The sequence below is a fragment of the Silurus aristotelis genome, assembly GCF_946808225.1.
Source record: "Silurus aristotelis genome assembly, chromosome: 7".
NCBI classification, from domain to species: domain Eukaryota; kingdom Metazoa; phylum Chordata; class Actinopteri; order Siluriformes; family Siluridae; genus Silurus; species Silurus aristotelis.
The window spans coordinates 24145246-24165557 of record NC_139580.1 but is presented as its reverse complement, the minus strand read 5'-3'; the positions used below and the strand labels follow the sequence as shown (position 1 = coordinate 24165557).

General features: G+C 40.5%; 1 protein-coding gene across 1 annotated transcript; it reads left to right on the top strand.

The window, feature by feature from the left end:
- Positions 1 to 1907: 1907 nt before the first annotated feature.
- LOC310729376 (galectin-2-like) lies at positions 1908 to 20289 on the top strand (the record flags this gene model as incomplete). The annotated part of the gene is made up of 4 exons (XM_083547472.1): positions 1908 to 1964; positions 18212 to 18291; positions 19709 to 19883; positions 20083 to 20289. Coding segments are annotated over 4 exons (459 nt in total), but the record flags the coding sequence as incomplete, so codon positions are not given.
- Between the last annotated feature and the right edge of the window lie 23 nt (positions 20290 to 20312).

Below are 20312 nucleotides of genomic sequence, written 5' to 3'. Positions count from 1 at the left end.
AAACGGAACCACGCACCGCCCCTCGCAGAAAAACCCAGCGATCATCCACCAGGGATGGGGCGATACCACTTATTTTCTTTTCTTTTGCAATCATAGAAACCATCAATACTGTACAAAAATGCAATATAACAATGCGTGGCATTACGAGAAAGAGTAATTTCACATATGGAGGGTGAATACCAATTTACTAAAGCAATATACCCCATTAAAACAACTCCAAACCTCTAAACTACATTCGTGCCATTTAGCTGACGCCGTTGTCCAGAGCGATGTACAAAAGTGCTTTAAGTCTTTAGCAATGAATAAATCTACACTGGTACACAAGATTACAAACTTAATATAAATATAACTCTTGAATTCTACAAAGCAAACTTTGAATTGTGTTTCAGGAAGAGGTAGGTCTTCAACCGTCGCTTAAAGATAGCCAGAGACTCCACTGTACAGACATCTAAGGGAAGTTCATTCCACCACTTCTGTGCCGGACAGAGAAGATCCTTGAAGTATACTTACCTCTCATTCTGAGAGAATGTGGTACCAGTCGAGCAGTGCAGGAGGATCTCAGACAGCGTGGTGCAGTGCGAGGTGTGATGAGGTCTCTGAGATGGTCCATTTTTGGCCTTGTAGGCAAGCATCAGTGTTTTGAATCTGATACGTGCAGCTACTGGAAGCCAGTGAAAGGAGTGCAGTAGTGGGGTGGTGTGGGAGAACTTGGGCAGATTGAACACAAGTAGTGCAGCTGCGCAACTTGGCTCATCGAGCAGCATGCAGTTTCTCAGAAACAGCCAAAAAGGCAGTTTGTGGATTGTGCCGCTTTGAACCCAGACTGGTTTGGATTATGGAGGTTGCTCTGTAAAAGATAGACAGACAGTTAGTTAAAAACAGTGCATACCAGAGATTCAGAAAGAAAGAAGAGAAGTGATAACCGTCTGTAGTTGTTGATGTTTCTTTAAGATGGGAATGACCTTTGCTTTCTTAAAGGTAGTTGGCACATAGCCAAATGTTAAGGACCCCTTAATGAATGTGGAGATGAAGGGAAGGAGATCTTGTGAGATGGTCTAAAGCATAGTTGAAGGGATTGGATCCAGAGGACAGGTGGTGGGATTGCAAGATTGGATGACTTGCAGTATCTTATTTCTAATAAGGTTAAGACGCTTGATAGCAAAGGAGCAACGGATTCCTGGCTGTGTTGTGTAGTCATTGTTGGGAAGGAAGTAAAGGTCTGGTTGATTTCCTTATTCTTTTCATCATAGAAAGAGGAAAAGTCATTAGCATTCAGGGAGGATGGAGCAGGTGTGGCAGAAGTCACATCCGAAGACAATTTGGTCAGGAGTGCATGAGAGATGAGAGGAAGAAGTCAGTAGCAAAGTCCAAGGGTAGAGAGGAAAAGGAGTCAGGGTCAGGAAGAGATAAAAGAGTACAGGAAGCTACAGAGGAGGGAGAGATGGAGTGAAGTGAAGTTAGGACGGATAAGAAAGAGACATGTAAATTGTTTTTTGGTAGAATAGGAAGAGTGATTAAAAAAAAAATAAGTGATGATCAGAAATTGGAAGTGAAGTGGCAGTCATGTCTGTAGCTGGGGTAGGCCGGGTGAAAACCAGGTCCAGGACATTTCCTTCCTTGTGTATTGGAGAGCAGCTGTTAAATGTCAAGGGGAAGGTATTCAAAAAAGTCAGGAGGCAAGATGACTAAAGTTTGTCAGATGGGAGGTTGAAGTAACCAAGAACTGTCAGAGGGGTGCTGTCAGGAGGGAAAGTAGTGAGCAGTGTATCCATCTCTTCTAGGAAGTCTCCAAGGGGACCAGGAGGGCGGTAGCTGACAATAATAAAAAAGGTTGATTGGAGAGGAAACTGAAACTGCATGGAATTCAAAAGAAGATATGGTTAGATGAGACAAAGCCAGAAGTGTGAACCACCATCTCTGTGACAACAGTAAACCCCTACCACCACCTCTGCCGGTTTCTCTTGGTAAGTGAGAGAAAGCATAGGCAGAAACCAGAGCAGCTGGTATAGCAGTGTTCTGTAAGGATATCAAGGTCTCAGAAAGTGCCAGAAAGTCGAAGGTGTAGTGAGAAGCCAAAGCTGTGATAAAGTCAGCTTTTCTTACAGCAGACTGGCAATTCCAGAGCCCACCTACCACCACAGAGGAGGATAGAGAAGGTTACTGGCAACGTGACCTCTGCTCTGTGGATGGGAACGCCTATATCTGTAAGGCACCTACCACCGCAACTGTGCCACCTACATAATCTGAAGCAGTTCAAAATGACTATTTGTCTAATAACATGAAAAAAACATAGAAATGTAAATAAAATCCAACCTACTCACCAGAAATGCATACTCATAATTTGTACCACTCCTCAGAGGCTGTAATTCAGTGGTACTGCTAGTATTCACCTGTCTGGAAGTGGTAAACAAACTCTTTCCCGGGCTGAGACAAGCTAGCTAGCTCGGGGGTGGCTGACCTCTTCTCTCGATCTCTAGCTTTTCTTCAAAATGTATTTTTAAGTATGTCTGAGACCAAATCAATTTCTCTTCCTTTGTAGGCATAAAAAAGTCTAAATTAAATGTATTCATGTGTGCAGAGTGATACACACTTGTTTTGCCAGTTGAACTTGGCTGTAACAGTTTCCCTTTGACCAACCAATCAGAGGACGGAAAAAATGCTGATGCTATTCTGGGCTAGCTAGCTGGCCCTGTGAGGCGAAAATAAAATCTGATTGTTTAATGAAACAGTCCCGTTGCTAAAATTCTCTATGGTCAAAGAGCCAGCAGCATTGTCTTTGCAGGCTCCGGGCAGATTGGATTGACATAGCAGCGCATAAGGTCTGAAATGTGATTGGACAAAAAAATCTTAACATCTACATGCATGTACTGGAAGCAGTGCAGCCAAGAGAAATGCTATGAAATGAAAAGAATAAACTGTTGGAAATAAATGTATACAATTTCATGGAACAAATATTAGAATTTAGGTTGTAAATGTAGGTCAGTGCTTCTGATAATGTTTAGGCCAGCAGAGAAGGCTGGCCTGACCGCCCTCCACCTCCAACTGATACCTTCAATACTTTAAACACCAACACTGATATCAATACCAATATTTTTAAAAGCCGTCATTAATATTAAGTGAAGTCTTAACCTGGGTTGGAAGAAGGGGGAGGAGCCTGGGCCCTTGAGCAAGGTCCTTATGCAAGGCTCTCTGCTATAGGGTTGCTGTCGCATTTATGCCTAAAGTTTGATCTGATCCAATTATACCATTATCACCTAAATCAATACCATATAGAAATCAATACCAGTATTTTTTAAAAGCTGTCATTAATATAAGGTGAAGTGGTAACCTGGGTTACTTCTGGAAAGTGAGGGAGGTACTATCAATAACCGGATCATCAATACCAATAGCAAAACCAGTACATTTAAAAGCTGTCATTGCTAAGTAGGGGAGGTGGTAGCTCAGTGGTTAAGGATATGGGATACTGATTGGAAGGTCAGGTGTTCAAGCCATTGCATTGTCATGCTTCCACTCTTAGGGGCACTGAGTGAGGCCCTTAACCCTCAATGCTCCAGGGGCGCTGTATCATAGATGACCCTGCACTCTGACCTTAAAATGAACTGGACTTTGTTTATTTGACTTCGGCTTCTTCCATTAGGGGTTGCCACAGCAGATCATCCATCTCCATACACCCCTGTCCTATACATCTGCCACTTTCACACCAGCTACCAGCATTTCTTCCCTTACCACATTCATAAACTTCATCCTTGGCCTTCCTCTTTTAATCCTTCCTAGCGGCTCCATCCTCAGCATTCTCCTACCCATATACCCCATGTCCCTCATCTGCACATGTCCAAAACATTTTAATCTCACCTCCCTCACTTTGTCTCCAAAACATCCTACATGCGCTGTCCCTCTAATTAACTTATTTCTAATTCTGTCCATCCTCATCACTCAAACGAAAACCTTAACATTTTCAGCTCTGCTACCTCCAGCTCCACCTTCTGTATTTTAGTCAATGCCACTGTCTCTAAACCATACATAACATTGCAGGCCTCACCACAATCCTATAAACTTTCCCTTTCACTCCTGCAGATACCCTTCTATCACAAATCACTCCTTCCACTCTTCTCCACCCACTCGAGCGTGCCTGCACTCTTTTCTTCACTTCTCTAACACACTCTCCATTACTTTGCTTTGTTGACCCCAGGTACCTGAACCCCTTCACCTTCTCCACTTCTTCTCCTTGCAACCACACCTCTCCACTGCTCTCCCTCTCATTCACACACATGTACTCTGTCTTACTCTTACTGACTTTAATTCTCTATTCTTCAAAATCTTGTCTAGATCCAAAATCTTGTTGAACAACCTAATTAAAAACTCCACTGCCATCTCTCCTAAACATCTCCATGCTTCTACTGGTATGTCATCTGGCCCAACCAACCTTTCACTCTTAATCCTCTTAATTGCTGCTCTCACTTCCTCCTTACTAATCCTATCCACTTCCTGCTTCACCATCTCTACACCATCCAACCTTCTCTCTCTCTCATTTTCCGTGTCATCAGCTGCTTAAAATATTTCCTACATCTTCTTAACACCCTCTCCTTACTAGTCAACACATTTCCATCTCCATCCTTTATTGCTCTAACTTGCAGCACATCCTTCCCAGCTTGGTGCCTCTGCCAGGCCAATCGCTACAAATCCTTTTCTCCTTCCTTAGTGTCCAACTTCACATACAGCTCCTTATATGCCTTTTCCTTGGCTTTTGTCACATCCCTCTTCACCTGCTGCTGCATCTCCTTGTATTCCTGCCTAATTTTCTTATCACTCTGTCAATCCCAATTCTGTTTTGCCAACCTTTTTCTCCTTATGCTTTCCTGCACTTCCTCATTCCACCACAAACTCTTTGTCTTCCTTTCTATTTCCTGGTGTCACACCAAGTACTTTTCTAGCTGTGTCCTTTATTACTTCTATAGAAGTTGCCCAATCATCCAGCACCTCTTCACCACCACTGAGCCCCTGTCTGACTTTTTCCCTGATTCTCACACTATAGTCTTTCTACTTCAGTTTCCACCATTTTATTCTTCTTTCAGTCCTCACTATCCTCCTCTTCTTCTTCACCTCCAAAACCATCCTACAGACCACCATCCGATGCTGTCTGTCTACACTGTCCCCTGCCAACACCTTACAGTCTCCAATCTCCTTCAGGTTGCATCTCCTACATGGAAAATACTCCACCTGTGTGCGCCTTCCTCCACTCTTATACGTCACTCTCTGATCCTCCTTCTTTTTAAAATAAGTATTCATCACTGCCATTTCTATCCTTAGCAAAATATACCACCATCTGCCCTTCCACATTTCTCTCCTTAAAGCCATACCTACCCATCACCTCCTTATCACCTCTGTTCCTTTTACCTATATGCCCATTACAGTCTGCCCCAATCACCAATCTTTCATTCCTAGGTACACCTTCTACCACTTCATCTAACTCACTCCAGAATATTTCATTATCCTTTATTTCACAACCCACTTGTGGAGCATAAACACTGATGACTTTTATCATCACCCCTTCAACTTCCAGCTTCATGTTTATAACCCTATCAGAAACTCTCTTCACCTCCACTACACTCTTACTAAACTCTTCCTTCAGAATCACCCCTACACCATTTCTCGTTCCATCCACACCATGATAGAACTGTTTTAACCCAACTCTAATGTTCCTGGCCTTACTTCCTTTCCACTTGGTCTACTGAACACACAGCATATTTACCTTTCTCCTCTCCATCATATCAGTTACCTCTCTCCCTTTACCAGTCATAGTACTAACATCTAAAGTACCATCTTTAACCTCCACTCTCCTCCACTTTCCTTTTCCTGCTGTCTCTGTCGATCTCTTCCTCCTCTGCTTCTCCTCCTTCGGCCAACAGAAGCCTAATTCTCACTGGTACCCTGTTGACTAACAATATCTGTGGCGGTCGTTGGTAATCCGGGCCTATAAAGATCCAGTATGAATTTCTGATTTGTGATCCACATTTTCGATTTGGCATGTTTTACGCTGGATGCCCTTCCTAACACAACCCGCCCCATTTATCTGGGCTTGGGACCGGCAATACGAGTGCACTGGCTTGTGCAACCATAAAAAAAAATAATAATCATTTATTTGAATGCGTTATTTACACAAACTACATTCCTTCCCCTTTATGGGTTTTGATAAACAAGAGAATGTAGATGTTTCCCTCTTAATCCTGTTCCTTCTCAGATAAATCTCAAAGTCTGAAAATCACTTGGACGGTCCAGTTAATGCAGTCACCCCAAGATACACAAGTGAGTGATAGAATGCAGACTTGTGTGTACAGTGGAAGATTAAATATTTTTTGTTGACATTACATAAATATTAAACTCAGATAGAATTGATATTTTAATGTGAGAATCGATCCTTTTGACATGATGGATTGAGGTAGACTTGATCTGCCCATTCCTAGTGTACAGAAAAGATAACATACACCTCAATCTGAAAGTACAGTGCCTGTCAAAAGTTTGGAAACACCTATTTTGTTTATCATTTTTTAGAGACACATCCATGTTCTTATTGTTTATATGCAACAAACTATGTAATTTAATCATATGAAGATTGTGGGAGAGCTGATGGTTCTGGGAAAGGAACACCACTTAGGACAGGATCAGGTTTGAATGAAATACTTTTATTATTTTATTTTAGTGTTCAGTGCCAGAGTTATAAGTTTACAGGCACACACACACACACTCTGCACGCGCGCTTCTGCTCCTCTTTTATGCTCCCCCCTGATCACTGCAAAAGAGAGAACATAAATTAGTCAGAATACCCCTCAGGTGTGTCATTCCCACGCGTCCCTGCTTCCTGCTTCACCCCTCATCTCAGGCCGGGAAGCCGTACGGCCCACAACCGACTCTGGAGGGCTGTCGTGAGAGAGAGAGTCGGCCATGACCATCCGCGCCCCCGGTCTGTGGACCACAGAGTAATCCGCGCGTTGGCATTCTTCATGCGATGGAGTCACTGGAGTGGGGCATGGTCCAAAAAGCGGGTGAAGGCCCGTCCCAACAGATCGGAGGGTGAGGACCGCCCACTTGATGGCAAAAAAAACTCAATTTCTATGGTGCTGTACCGACTCTCTTGTACCGACAATTTACGACGGATGTACAGCACCTTCCCCCTCCACCACCTGGGACAGCACGGCCCCCAACCCCCTGTCCGAGGCATCCGTCTGAAATAAAAAGGGGAGAGAGAAGTTAGGAGCATGTAAAAGCGGACCACCGCAGAGGGCAGCTTTAACTCGCGAAAATTCCTGTCTCACCTCTTTTTTGGTCTTGGGCCTCGGACAGGTCGCAATCGCTGCTGTCATATCAATTTGGGGACGCACCTGCCCATGACTCAAGTGGAAACCCAGATACCGTACTTCTACCCACCCAATCGCACATTTCCCTGGGTTAAAGGTCCTCAGGAACACCTTGAGGTGTCGCAAATGCCGCGTATTCGATATGAGGCCATAGAATTCTATCCATGCGGCGTTGAAATGTTGCTGGGGCCCCGAACAAACCGAACGGAAGTGTAACGAACTGGTGTAAACCGAACGGAGTGGAAAAATCATTTTTTTCATGGGACATTGGCGTCAAGGGCATCTGCCAATATCCCTTGGTTAAATCCAGTGTCGAATAAAAGCAAGCCACGCCTAACCGATCAAGCAGCTCTTTGATGCGGGCATTGGATACGTGCCGAATTTAGACACCGCATTGACTTTCACCGCGTTGACATTCGCAAACTCTTGTCGCAACTCCTCTACCTGTGCCCTTTGTGATGGCGAGAGGTGGTCTCCACAGGGAACTGGGGCGGATTCTGGCGCGGATTTTGTCCTTACCTTCGGTCCTAGCTCCTCCCCCTCTGGAACCACCGTCGCTAACAACACAGGCACCTCCTCTCTCCATGGTTTCAGGAGGTTGAGGTGGTATACCTGGAGTGTATTGCCTTTATCTGTGCGCCGCACCTCATAATCAACATCCCCCACCTGCCGTGTAACCTCAAAAGGTCCTTGCCACTTCGCGAATAGTTTAGAGCTCGACATGGGTAGCAGAACGAGGACTCTATCTCCGGTGAAAATTTCCACAGCTACGCACCCCTATTATACAGCTGGAATTGCCGTTCTTACACCTGTAGCAAATTCCCCAGGGCTAGTTGTCCTAATGTGTGGATTTTGGTCTCAGGTCAAGAATGTACCAAATTTCATTTTTACTGTTCGAAGGTCCCTCCTCCCAATTCTCCCAGGGGGCTGCTCCGGCCGCTAACACATAATACATTACCGCTAAATTCAAACCCCCAAGTTAGCAAAATGAACAAACAACAACAACACAGTGGATTCATGATTATTATTATATTTAGAAAATATAATTTTTTTTATTTTTATGCTGCTCGTATCATTTTTATTTGTTTTAATTACATTTTAATTTGTTGTGTGTGTGTGTATATATATATATATATATATATATATATATATATATATATATATATATATATATATATATATATATATACAGTGAGGAAAATAAGTATTTGAACACCCTGCTATTTTGCAAGTTTTCCCACTTAGAAATCATGGAGGGGTCTGAAATTGTCATCGTAGGTGCATGTCCACTGTGAGAGACATAATCTAAAAAAAAAAATCCAGCAATAACAATGTATGATTTTTAAACTATTTATTTGTATGATACAGCTGCAAATAAGTATTTGAACACCTGAGAAAGTCAATGTTAATATTTGGTACAGGAGCCTTTGTTTGCAATTACAGAGGTCAAACGTTTCCTGTAGTTTTTCACCAGGTTTACACACACTGCAGGAGGGATTTTGGCCCACTCCTCCACACAGATCTTCTCTAGATCAGTCAGGTTTCTGGCCTGTCACTGAGAAACACGGAGTTTGAGCTTCCTCCAAAGATTCTCTATTGGGTTTAGGTCTGGAGACTGGCTAGGCCATGCCAGAACCTTGATATGCTTCTTACAGAGCCACTCCTTGGTTATCCTGGCTGTGTGCTTAAGGTCATTGTCATGTTGGAAGACCCAGCCTCGACCCATCTTCAATGCTCTAACTGAGGGAAGGTTGTTCCCCAAAATCTCGCAATACATGGCCCCGGTCATCCTCTCCTTAATACAGTGCAGTTGCCCTGTCCCATGTGCAGAAAAACACCCCCAAAGCATGATGCTACCACCCCCATGCTTCACAGTAGGGATGGTGTTCTTGGGATGGTACTCATCATTCTTCTTCCTCCAAACTTGTTTAGTGGAATTATGACCCAAAAGTTCTATTTTGGTCTCATCTGACCACATGACTTTCTCCCATGACTCCTCTGGATCATCCAAATGGTCATTGGCAAACTTAAGACGTGCCTGGACATGTGCTGGTTTAAGCAGGGGAACCTTCCGTGCCATGCATGATTTCAAACCATGACGTCTTAGTGTATTACCAACAGTAACCTTGGAAATGGTGGTCCCAGCTCTTTTCAGGTCATTGACCAGCTCCTCCTGTGTAGTTCTGGGCTGATTTCTCACCTTCCTTAGGATCATTGAGACCCCACGAGGTGAGATCTTGCATGGAGCCCCAGTCCGAGGGAGATTGACAGTCATGTTTAGCTTCTTCCATTTTCTAATGATTGCTCCAACAGTGGACCTTTTTTCACCAAGCTGCTTGGCAATTTCCCCGTAGCCCTTTCCAGCCTTGTGGAGGTGTACAATTTTGTCTCTAGTGTCTTTGGACAGCTCTTTGGTCTTGGCCATGTTAGTAGTTGGATTCTTACTGATTGTATGGGGTGGACAGGTGTCTTTATGCAGCTAACGACCTCAAACAGGTGCATCTAATTTAGGATAATAAATGTAGTGGAGGTGGACATTTTAAAGGCAGACTAACAGGTCTTTGAGGGTCAGAATTCTAGCTGATAGACAGGTGTTCAAATACTTATTTGCAGCTGTATCATACAAATAAATAGTTTAAAAATCATATATTGTGATTTCTGAATTTTTTTTTTTAGATTAAGTCTCTCACAGTGGACATGCACCTACGATGACAATTTCAGACCCCTCCATGATTTCTAAGTGGGAGAACTTGCAAAATAGCAGGGTGTTCAAATACTTATTTTCCTCACTGTATATATATATACATATGTACAGTATGTATATATACTGTACATATGTATATATATATATATATATATATATATATATATATATATATATATATATATACACACACACAACAAATTAAAATGTAATTAAAACAAATTAAAATGATACGAGCAGCATAAAAAAATTTTTTTTTCTTTTTTATATATATATATATATAAATATATATATATATATATATATATATATATATATATATATATATATATATATATATATATATATATATATATATATATAGTTATATATAGTCGAACCCACTTATCTCGACCTCGGTTAACTCGCCAACCCTATTAAGTCGACGTTTTTGAAGTGGAACCGCCAAATTCTCGCTTTGTCTTAGCATTTTCTAATCGGTTATGTCGATTCTTTTATGTCGCCGAACCCTAATATCTCGAGCACATGGGGGTGCAAATTTGCCACTTAACGTCTGTTATGTCAGGAATCCCCCTGCCACGCCCTCTTCGGCGGCTGTCAAACCTCGGCATTCCCCGAAGTACCCTGCTTCTTCTCCCGTGCGTGCCCTGCCCGCACGGAGCCCCTCGCAGTCATGCTGATCACACACACCTGACTCTCATTCACTCACTCATATTATCTCCTATTTAAGCCCCTCACCTCCACACACTCGCGGTCCATTATTGTTTGTGCATGATCGTATGTGTTGGTTCATGTCGGTCTGTGTAATCGCGCATACATATCCCGCTACGTACCCTTCTTCTCGGACTCCGCATTCTCTCAACGGCTGCGCTTTCATTCCAAAGCACCCCCCGGATTACCCCGATCCTGCTGTTTTCCATGTTTACACTGTCTGCACCACGTTTAGCCATTGCTGCCCAGCGCTGCGCTTTTCAAGTATCCGTTGATTCTCTACACAAACTGTCTCTGCTTTTACAGAAGTTTGTGGACTGTGCTCCCGGAGCGCACCACTGGATATTACTGCTTCGCTACAAGTATTGGTGGATTATCTCCTGAGTATTCTCAATAAACTTTGTTTGCGTTTACTTTGGCTGTAAAAAAACCCTCCAAAAACACGTGCATGCACATTCTCATTTATTAACGCACATCATGTACATAAAGAAATTTCATGCATTATATATTGTAATCCTCTGCTTTACCGTGATGCGAATCTTAAGAATTCTGAATCTCGAATCCCAGTTTATTGCGGAATGGCATATGTCACATAACTAATTTGTTTTGCTGATTGTTCCGGGCTCTTGCGGATAGCACGATAGACCAAAAAACGTATAGGGAATTGTTTTTATGGCGTTTTAAGTTGGAATAATGAAATGTATTAATAAAAATAAAATTTATTATTTATAAAAGAAAGTAAAATGTTAATACAGTACAGTAAAAACAATTGCATTTTTGGGGTGACACCCCTTTATCGCGGTAATTTGCAGAAATTCTTGTGATGCGTTTATAATTTTGTTCAGTATATATACAAAAGTGTTGCATTTATAATTTTGTTCAGTGTTTATACACAAAAGTGTTGCTTTTATAATTTTGTTCATTATATATATACAAAGTTTTGCATTTATAATTTTATATTTTATATATATATATATATATATATATATATATATATATATATATATATATACACACACAAAGGTGTTGCATTTATAATGTTCAGTATATATACACACAGAGGTGTTACATTTATAATTTTGTTCAGTATAAATACACAAAGGTGTTGCGTTTATAATTTTGTTCAGTATATATACACAAAGGTGTTGCGCTTATATATATTATCAGCAGCAGAGAAAGAGATAGAACTTTATTGAAGGACAATTAAAATTTATAGACAAACTGTCATTAAAAAGGGTACTAATACTATTAAAACAAACAAAAAAAACTACTAAAAAATAAAACACACTTTTTAATAATTTTTTTAGGTTACCCAACACTTAGCAACAGTCAATATAATTTATAGCTATAAATAATTTGTAGTTATAACTAGCTATAGCTGGTACTCATTATCATAGGTCAAAAGCTATCTGGCTATGATGACTATCGATTTACTAAACTCTTTTGGAGTTAAACAAAACGTCACCAGACCAACCCACCGTTTTAACCACACACTAGACTTAATAATATCCCACGGAGCAGACGTCACTGATATAGATATTTTACCCCAGAGTGATGACATCACAGACCATTATCTCCTACTGTACACACTACCGGTAGAGCAGATTAACCGTGTTTCACCACGGTATCGACTTGGTAGGACTATTATTCCAACCACTAAGGACAGATTCATAAATAACCTGCCTGATTTATCTCAGTTTCACATTAAACCCATAACTGCTGATCATCTTGATGAGATGGCGAACAACATAGACCTTATCCTCACTAGCACTTTAGACACTGTTGCCCCCATCCAGTTAAAAAAGGTTCGAGAACAAGCACCTGCACCTTGGTATAATAGTCATACGCATGCCCTAAAGAGAACAGCCCGTAATCTGGAGAGAAAATGGAGGAAAACTAAATTGGAGGTATTTAGAATTGCGTATAAAGACAGTATGCTTAGCTACAGACAGGCGCTAAAAGCTGCTAGAGCTAAACACCTGAGCAAACTCATAGAAAATAACAAAAACAACCCCAGGTTCCTTTTCAGTACAGTCGCTAAATTAACAACAAATCAGGGATCTGAAAAATGTGTTCCATCACAGTTTAGTAGTGAAGACTTTATGAATTTCTTCACTGAAAAAATAGATAACATTCGAAAAACAATTGTGGCAGTTCAACCTCTGACAGCATCTCCCGACACAATCGTACTTACAACCCCACAACTACACTGTTTTACATGTATAGGACAGGAAGAGCTGTATGATGCTATTATGAAAGCTAAATCAACAACATGTCAGTTAGATCCAATTCCCACTAAACTACTGAAGGAAGTGTTATATACAGCTGGTGAGCCTCTTCTCAATATTATTAACTCCTCACTATCGTTAGGTCATGTCCCTAAATCCCTCAAGTTAGCAGTTATTAAGCCCCTCATTAAAAAACCTAATCTGGATCCAAGCACGCTATCGAATTACAGACCAATTTCAAATCTCCCATTTATGTCTAAGATTTTAGAAAAGATTGTCGCTGCCCAGCTATGTAACCACTTGCAGGAGAACAATATCTTTGAAGAGTTTCAGTCAGGTTTTAGGCCCCATCATAGCACAGAAACTGCTCTAGTTAAAATCACTAACGACCTGTTTTTAGCTTCAGACCAAGGCTACATCTCCCTATTAGTTTTACTAGATCTTAGTGCTGCGTTCGACACTATAGATCATGATCTTCTCCTCGATCGCTTACAGAATTACATCGGTATTCAGGGACAGGCATTAAGCTGGTTTAAATCCTACCTGTCCAATCGTTACCATTTCGTAGATTTAAATGGAGAGCTATCCAGGATAATGCTAGTAAATTATGGCGTGCCACAAGGGTCAGTTCTGGGACCCCTGCTTTTTACAATATACATGCTTCCATTAGGAAATATTATTAGAAGGCATGGAATTAGCTTCCATTGTTATGCTGATGATACCCAGCTATATATTTCATCCAAACCAGGCGATACAGCTCAATTAGCTCACATAACTGAGTGTGTTGAAGAAATAAGAGATTGGATGACCCATAACTTTCTGCTATTAAATTCTGATAAAACGGAGATTTTGCTCATCAGCCCAAAAAATAGTACACAGAAGCTCCAGCATCTCAGCCTGCATTTAGACGGTTGTTCTGTAACTACTAGTTCAACGGTAAAAGACCTGGGAGTTATTTTAGACAGCAACTTATCTTTCAAAAATCACATCAATCAAGTTACAAAAACAGCCTTCTTTCACCTTAGAAATATTTCTAAGCTAAGAAATATGTTATCTATATCTGATGCAGAGAAGCTCGTCCATGCGTTTATGACCTCTAGAATAGACTACTGTAATGCATTACTAGGTGGATGTCCTGCATCATTAATAAACAAGCTTCAGTTAGTTCAGAATGCCGCAGCAAGAGTTCTTACTAGGTCAAGAAAATACGATCATATAACCCCAATCTTATCGTCCCTACATTGGCTTCCTATTAAGTTTCGAATAGACTACAAACTACTGCTACTCACTTATAAAGCACTAAATGGTTTGGCTCCCATGTATCTATCCAGTCTCTTAACACGCTACAATCCGTCACGCTCCCTGAGATCTCAAAACTCTGGGCTTCTAGTAGTTCCTAGAATAGCAAAGTCCACTAAAGGCGGTAGAGCATTTTCACATTTAGCTCCTAAACTCTGGAATAGTCTTCCTGACAGTGTTCGGGGTTCAGATACACTCTCCCAGTTTAAGTGTAGATTAAAAACATATCTTTTTAGCAAAGCCTACACATAACACACATCACACACATCACATCATAACCTTGTGCTCCAGAACATCTGATCACATGCACATTATCAACTTGTGCTGTTAATATCATGAACAGCAGCTACGCTAATTCCTCTCCACTGCTTCTCTTTCTCTCCCCATCCCGAGGCATCCTGAGGTTTGGCCAGCTCCAGTCACGTCCCACCTCGTGAAGATTATGGACCTATGGATGATCATGGAGAAGTAGATGCCGAGTGTTTAAAGGCCCTGGCATGGAGAAGCTGATGCTGGATCTATGATGATCACAAATTGTTCTGTATTGTTGAAAGATTTATGACCAAACTTTTGATGTCACCCATATGAGGATGGGTTCCCCTTTGGGTCTGGTTCCTCTCAAGGTTTCTTCCTCATATCATCTAAGGGAGTTTTTCCTTGCCACTGTCGCCACGGCTTGCTCATCAGGGACAAACGCACACCATTCACCTTCACTGTTGTTTTCTGTAAAGCTGCTTTGAGACAATGTCTGTTGTGAAAAGCGCTATACAAATAAACTTGACTTGACTTGACTTGACTTGACTTGACTTGACTTGACTAGTAGTAATTAACACAATCATGAATTTATACATCTTTAATGTGACTAGCAATGAGTGCTACAGGGTATGAAGGATTTTTCATTTTTATTGACATCACAAGTTAAGTAGTAACATTGCTACATCATAAGCGTTACGTTTCTACAACAACAGCTACATAAAGGCAATACAACATTTTCTTATTAATTATGCAATGATAGGCTGAAATATTGTTATAGTTAAGGGTAGATTCAGAAGTGTTGCTACAGGTTCATTTCTTGAACCATAGCAGAGCAAGCATATAGTTGGCTCTATCTCTAATGCCAACATGATATAAAAGGTTTCTGTCAGAATGATGTATACACAGGAATTGGATCTGGGTCAGGTCTTATATACAGTATGTGTATCTAAATGGATAGGGCAAACATATTTTATTTTTGTAGGTGGCAGCAATTTGATTTAGTGCTGCTGGAGGTGAATGCATTTGTGAGAGATGTTGGTGTAGGCTGCAAAATCCTCAGCTGGGAGGAGGATGCAACTGCTTTAAAAATAGGTTACAGTAGGTATAAAAATAGACCTTGTGATACCAGTTAGTATGTAATCATGGTTTCACTTGGATGTCTATGTGTTGGGTTTAAAACACATCCTTGCTAATCCAGCACTTGTGAATAAGTATTCACTATACACTAAACTGCTCATTTTTTGTATAGTAATTCAACATATTACTAAATTTTTTGTGGGACCAATTCCATGCTAGTTATGCTGACTCTTGAATTTACAATGACATTTTGTGTATAAAGACAAGCCCATGTAAACTGTATATAGAATCTATGGATAGACACATGTAAATAGCAATAACCCCAGGAATCTCATAAATATATAATATATCCTCTACAGTGGATTTTCTGTAACAGCATAATTTATTTATAAGATAATAGACTAATCACAGCCTTGTCATATATCCCAGAGATCCCTCGTGTCTTTGTTACCTTTTGGCACTCCCTTTTATTTATGCTGTCCTAACTAGTCCTGCTGGACTCCTTACTTGCACTCTGATCATACCGCAGAGTGTCCTTATTATTACATAATACATAATAAGGACATTATGTAATAATTGGGGGAGTGGTGGCTCCAGCGGTTAAGGCGCTGGGTTGCCGATCGGAAGGTCTGGCGTTCAAGCCCCGGTATCGCCAAGCTGCCACTCTTGGGCCCTTGAGCAAGGCCCTTAACCCTCTATGCTCCGGGGGTCCCTTACGAGGGAAATATCAAGGTCCGTGACGTGGGGCCGCCTTCCCGTGGGCTCACCACCTGCAGGAGGGACCGTAAGGGACGGTGCTGTGAGGATTGGGCAGCAGTCGAAGGCGGGGGCCTGCTTAGACTGCTGCCCCCGCGACCCGAATTACGGATAAGCGGGAGAAAATGAATGAATGAATGAATAATAAGGACACTGTGCGGTATGATCAGGGTGCAACTGGTAATGCCTGCATGTTTTTCCTTTCTCACTGTTGTCCTCCTATTCCTCTGTTGAGTTAAACATGCTCTTGAGGTGCCTTCTGGATCAGCCAGTTTTATCCTAATGCCCTACCTTTTGGATGGTGTTTTTTCATATCAGAGACAACTTGCTGATGCTTAAGATGTTTTCACATGAACAGACTACACTGATAAGACAGAGCATTATGACTACCTGCCCAATATTGTATTTGTCTCCCTTTTACTGACAGCATAAACAGCATTAACTCATTTGAGCTACAATAGCTTGTATGTTGGATCAACCCACACGGGCCAGCCTTCGCTCCAATGAGCCTTGGCCGTCATGACCCTGTCACCGGTTCAACACTGTTTCTTCCTTAGACCACTTTTGATAAATACTGACCACTGCAGACCGGGAACATCCCACAAGAGCTGCAGTTTTGGACATGTTCTGGCCCAGAGTGTTTTTTTAGCCTTTTCACTCTGTTCTGTTGTCAACCCCCTAATGGCTCTGCACTCTCCCCACAATGGTCCACCACCACACCATACAAATCATTCGCAACCTTCCATAAAAAAAGATTTAAAACATGTAATAATCGTTACAAAATTGCCTGAATTCAACTATGTAAACATGTACTGTACATATTATGTGGTGGTGGGGAGGGGGCGTTCACTGGCGCACCCCCAGTTAGTTGTACCCTAGGTGACCGCCTAGTTTCCCTATGCCCAGAAAAGATGCTCCTCTGACCCATTCCTCTGGCCATCACAATTTATCCATGGTCAAACTCGCTCTAATCCTTATGCTTGCGTATTTTTCTTGCTTCAAAGACAAATGTTCACCTGCTGCCTAATATATCCCATTCACTAACAGGTGCCATGATGAAGTAATAATTAGTAAATAAACTCAACAATGATGGAACTATAATGAAAGGTCATTTGGTACCATCCATATGAGGATGGGATTCCGTACTAAGTCTGGTTCAAATGAAGGTTTCTTCTTTATACCATTTAGGAAGTTTTTACTTGCCACTGTCACTGATGGATTGTTCATTAGGGATTAACTTCAAAGGGATAGACTTATATAGGCTTATTTTTAAATAAAAAATTACTCTTTTACTTCTGTAAAGCTGCTTTAGGTAATTTGTCAATTGTTAAGCTCTGTACAAATAAAATGAAATTGATTTAAGTCCCTGGAGTTGTGAGGTGGCAATGCTACCTGTCATTTCAGTATCTGTAATTTTGTATGAGATTGAAACTCATGCCATCCTATATTTTTACTTGAAAAGCCTCTTTTTGTACACCAGTGATTAAATTTGGAAGAAAAAGGATTAACTGACTTTAAATACAATTAGTTTAAATGAGCACAGTAATAACAATAGAGTGATTCAATCAATCGTCTGGTCTGATTCAATTTTATTGTGTAGGATGTAATTAGCATGTAATGTTGATTTGATAATACGAATGTCTCAAGGATTCAGTGCTATTTAAATGTACGATTAGGGTTAGAGTTTGTGAGGAATTGCTTGGCCACCAGTGGATCAGAAAATGGTAGTAGATGCTATTAATACATGGTGCTGTTTTCCTTCATACTTTGAGCTGCTTGGAGTCAAAGAGATTTAGAAATAACCTAAATAAATGCAATTTCCTTTGCAGGAGACTGAGCTGAAGAATGTTCTTTTCAGAGCTGGAGATCGGTTGAAAGTCCAAGGGAGGATTTATTCTACTGCTAAAAGGTAAGACTAATGATATGCTAATAAATCAATGATACCCTAACCCTAATATTACCTCTTACATGTTAATATTCAGTACATCATAAATGATTAAAGTAGACTTTTATATTGAAAAGAAATCCTTAATAAACCAGCTGATTTTTTGTTGAACTTCTACTTTACATTATTTCAGTAGTAAAAGTAGTAAAAAAAATGTTTTGCATTTACAAAAAATAAAATAATAATAATTGCATTTTTTCTATATAAGTGATAAGAAAATAAATATTCCAGTGAATTAAAAATGAACCTCAAATTTAATTTCAGATCTACATTCGGAAACATAATTTTATAGATTAAATACATTTATCACTGTTAGATTTTTAACATGCCTGAACAGCAAATACATTTTTGGAGCGGTCTAGGAGAGGTCTCCGACACGATCTATGATGTCTGTGGTGTCTTTTCTGATCAGGGACAAATCACACAGCACACAGAATGGAACATACCGTCTTCTTCGGTTTAATTCAGAAAAGAGACAAGTATATATACACACTGAACAAAATCTGAGCTAAAACTGTTCCTGATTGAGTGAGTACAGTGGTGGACGAAGTACACAAACCATGTACTTGTAGTAAAATATGATTCCAGTAAAATTATTAATGCTTCCTTTAAACTTTCACTTAAGTAAAAGTTCTAAACTATTTGCTGTCAAATGTACTTAAGTATTGAAAAAAAACTATGATTTATAATGGCTATAATGTTTCTTTTATCATTTTTGTCACAAGACCCTTACTTAAAAAAAAGCCCTTTCTTTCGGCTTCTCCCATTAGGGGTCGCCACAGCGGATCCTCCGCATGTTTGATTTGGCACATTTTTTTACGCTGGATGCCCTTCCTAACACAACCCTCCCTAATTTTTCCGGGCTTGGGACCAGCACTGAAAGTGGCTGGGGTCGTTTCCATGACCGGGGATCGAACCCGGGCCGTAGCAGTGAGAGCGCCGCATCCTAACCACTAGACCACAGGGAACTAATTAACTTAATTTTTGAGAAAAGACTCTAGTGTTACACTTATTTTTGCTCTTGAACTGACACTGAACTGTGTTGCTAAGTAAATGGCAATCAAAACAAGTTCATAACGTAGTGCATGCTCTATCCTGATTGGTGGCTTGCTGTGTGCTTGACCAGTTAAGTTTTTCTCTATGAAAAAATCTACTTAAGTACAGTACGTAAAAAAGCTAAACAGTAATGAATTACATTTAATGCCCTGCTCACTATCTAGAAATAAAACGTGTATATTCGCATGGATTAATATTATTATTATTATTTTTTTTAAATAAACATACATGATATAGTTTCAGAGAGTTTTAGAATATGCTGTTTAGCTAATTAGCCATTTTTACACTAGGTATCTAATCATATCTGTATGCTGTGTTTCTGAAGGTTCCAAATTGACCTGGGCTCCAGCTCCAGTCAACTGGCTCTTCACTTCAACCCTCGTTTTTATGATTGTGATGAAAAGACACCGGTGCTGGTGTGTAATTCACTGTGCGATGGTGTCTGGAACCAGGAGCAAAGGGAAACCCACAACCCTTTCCAACCAGGCTCCACTTTTAAGGTAATAAAATAGGCCATATAACCAAGTATTATTGGTTATACGTTTATCGTTTTTAAAGTATGTTATTGTATTTACAAAACACCAGTCATTTCTGATATGAGTTATTAAATCATACAATGTGCTACATTTCAGAAACGTGTTTTATAGTATTTGAGTAAGGAATGTGTAACCTCAGCATCAATAACCTCTCTTTTCTTAGGTTGTAATAAAGCATGCAGGAGAACTGTTTGAGGTAATGCTACCTGATGGGCATATCATTGAGTTCCCCAATCGACAAGGGCTGGAGGTCATCACTTACATTCGTGTCAAGGGTGACATCAGTCTCATTTCATTTAAGATAAAATGAGAACAGTGGTATACTGAGAAGAGCAGGCCCTCTGCTGTTCAGTATATAAAATGCGACAAATCAGTAACAGAAAGTACACTCTG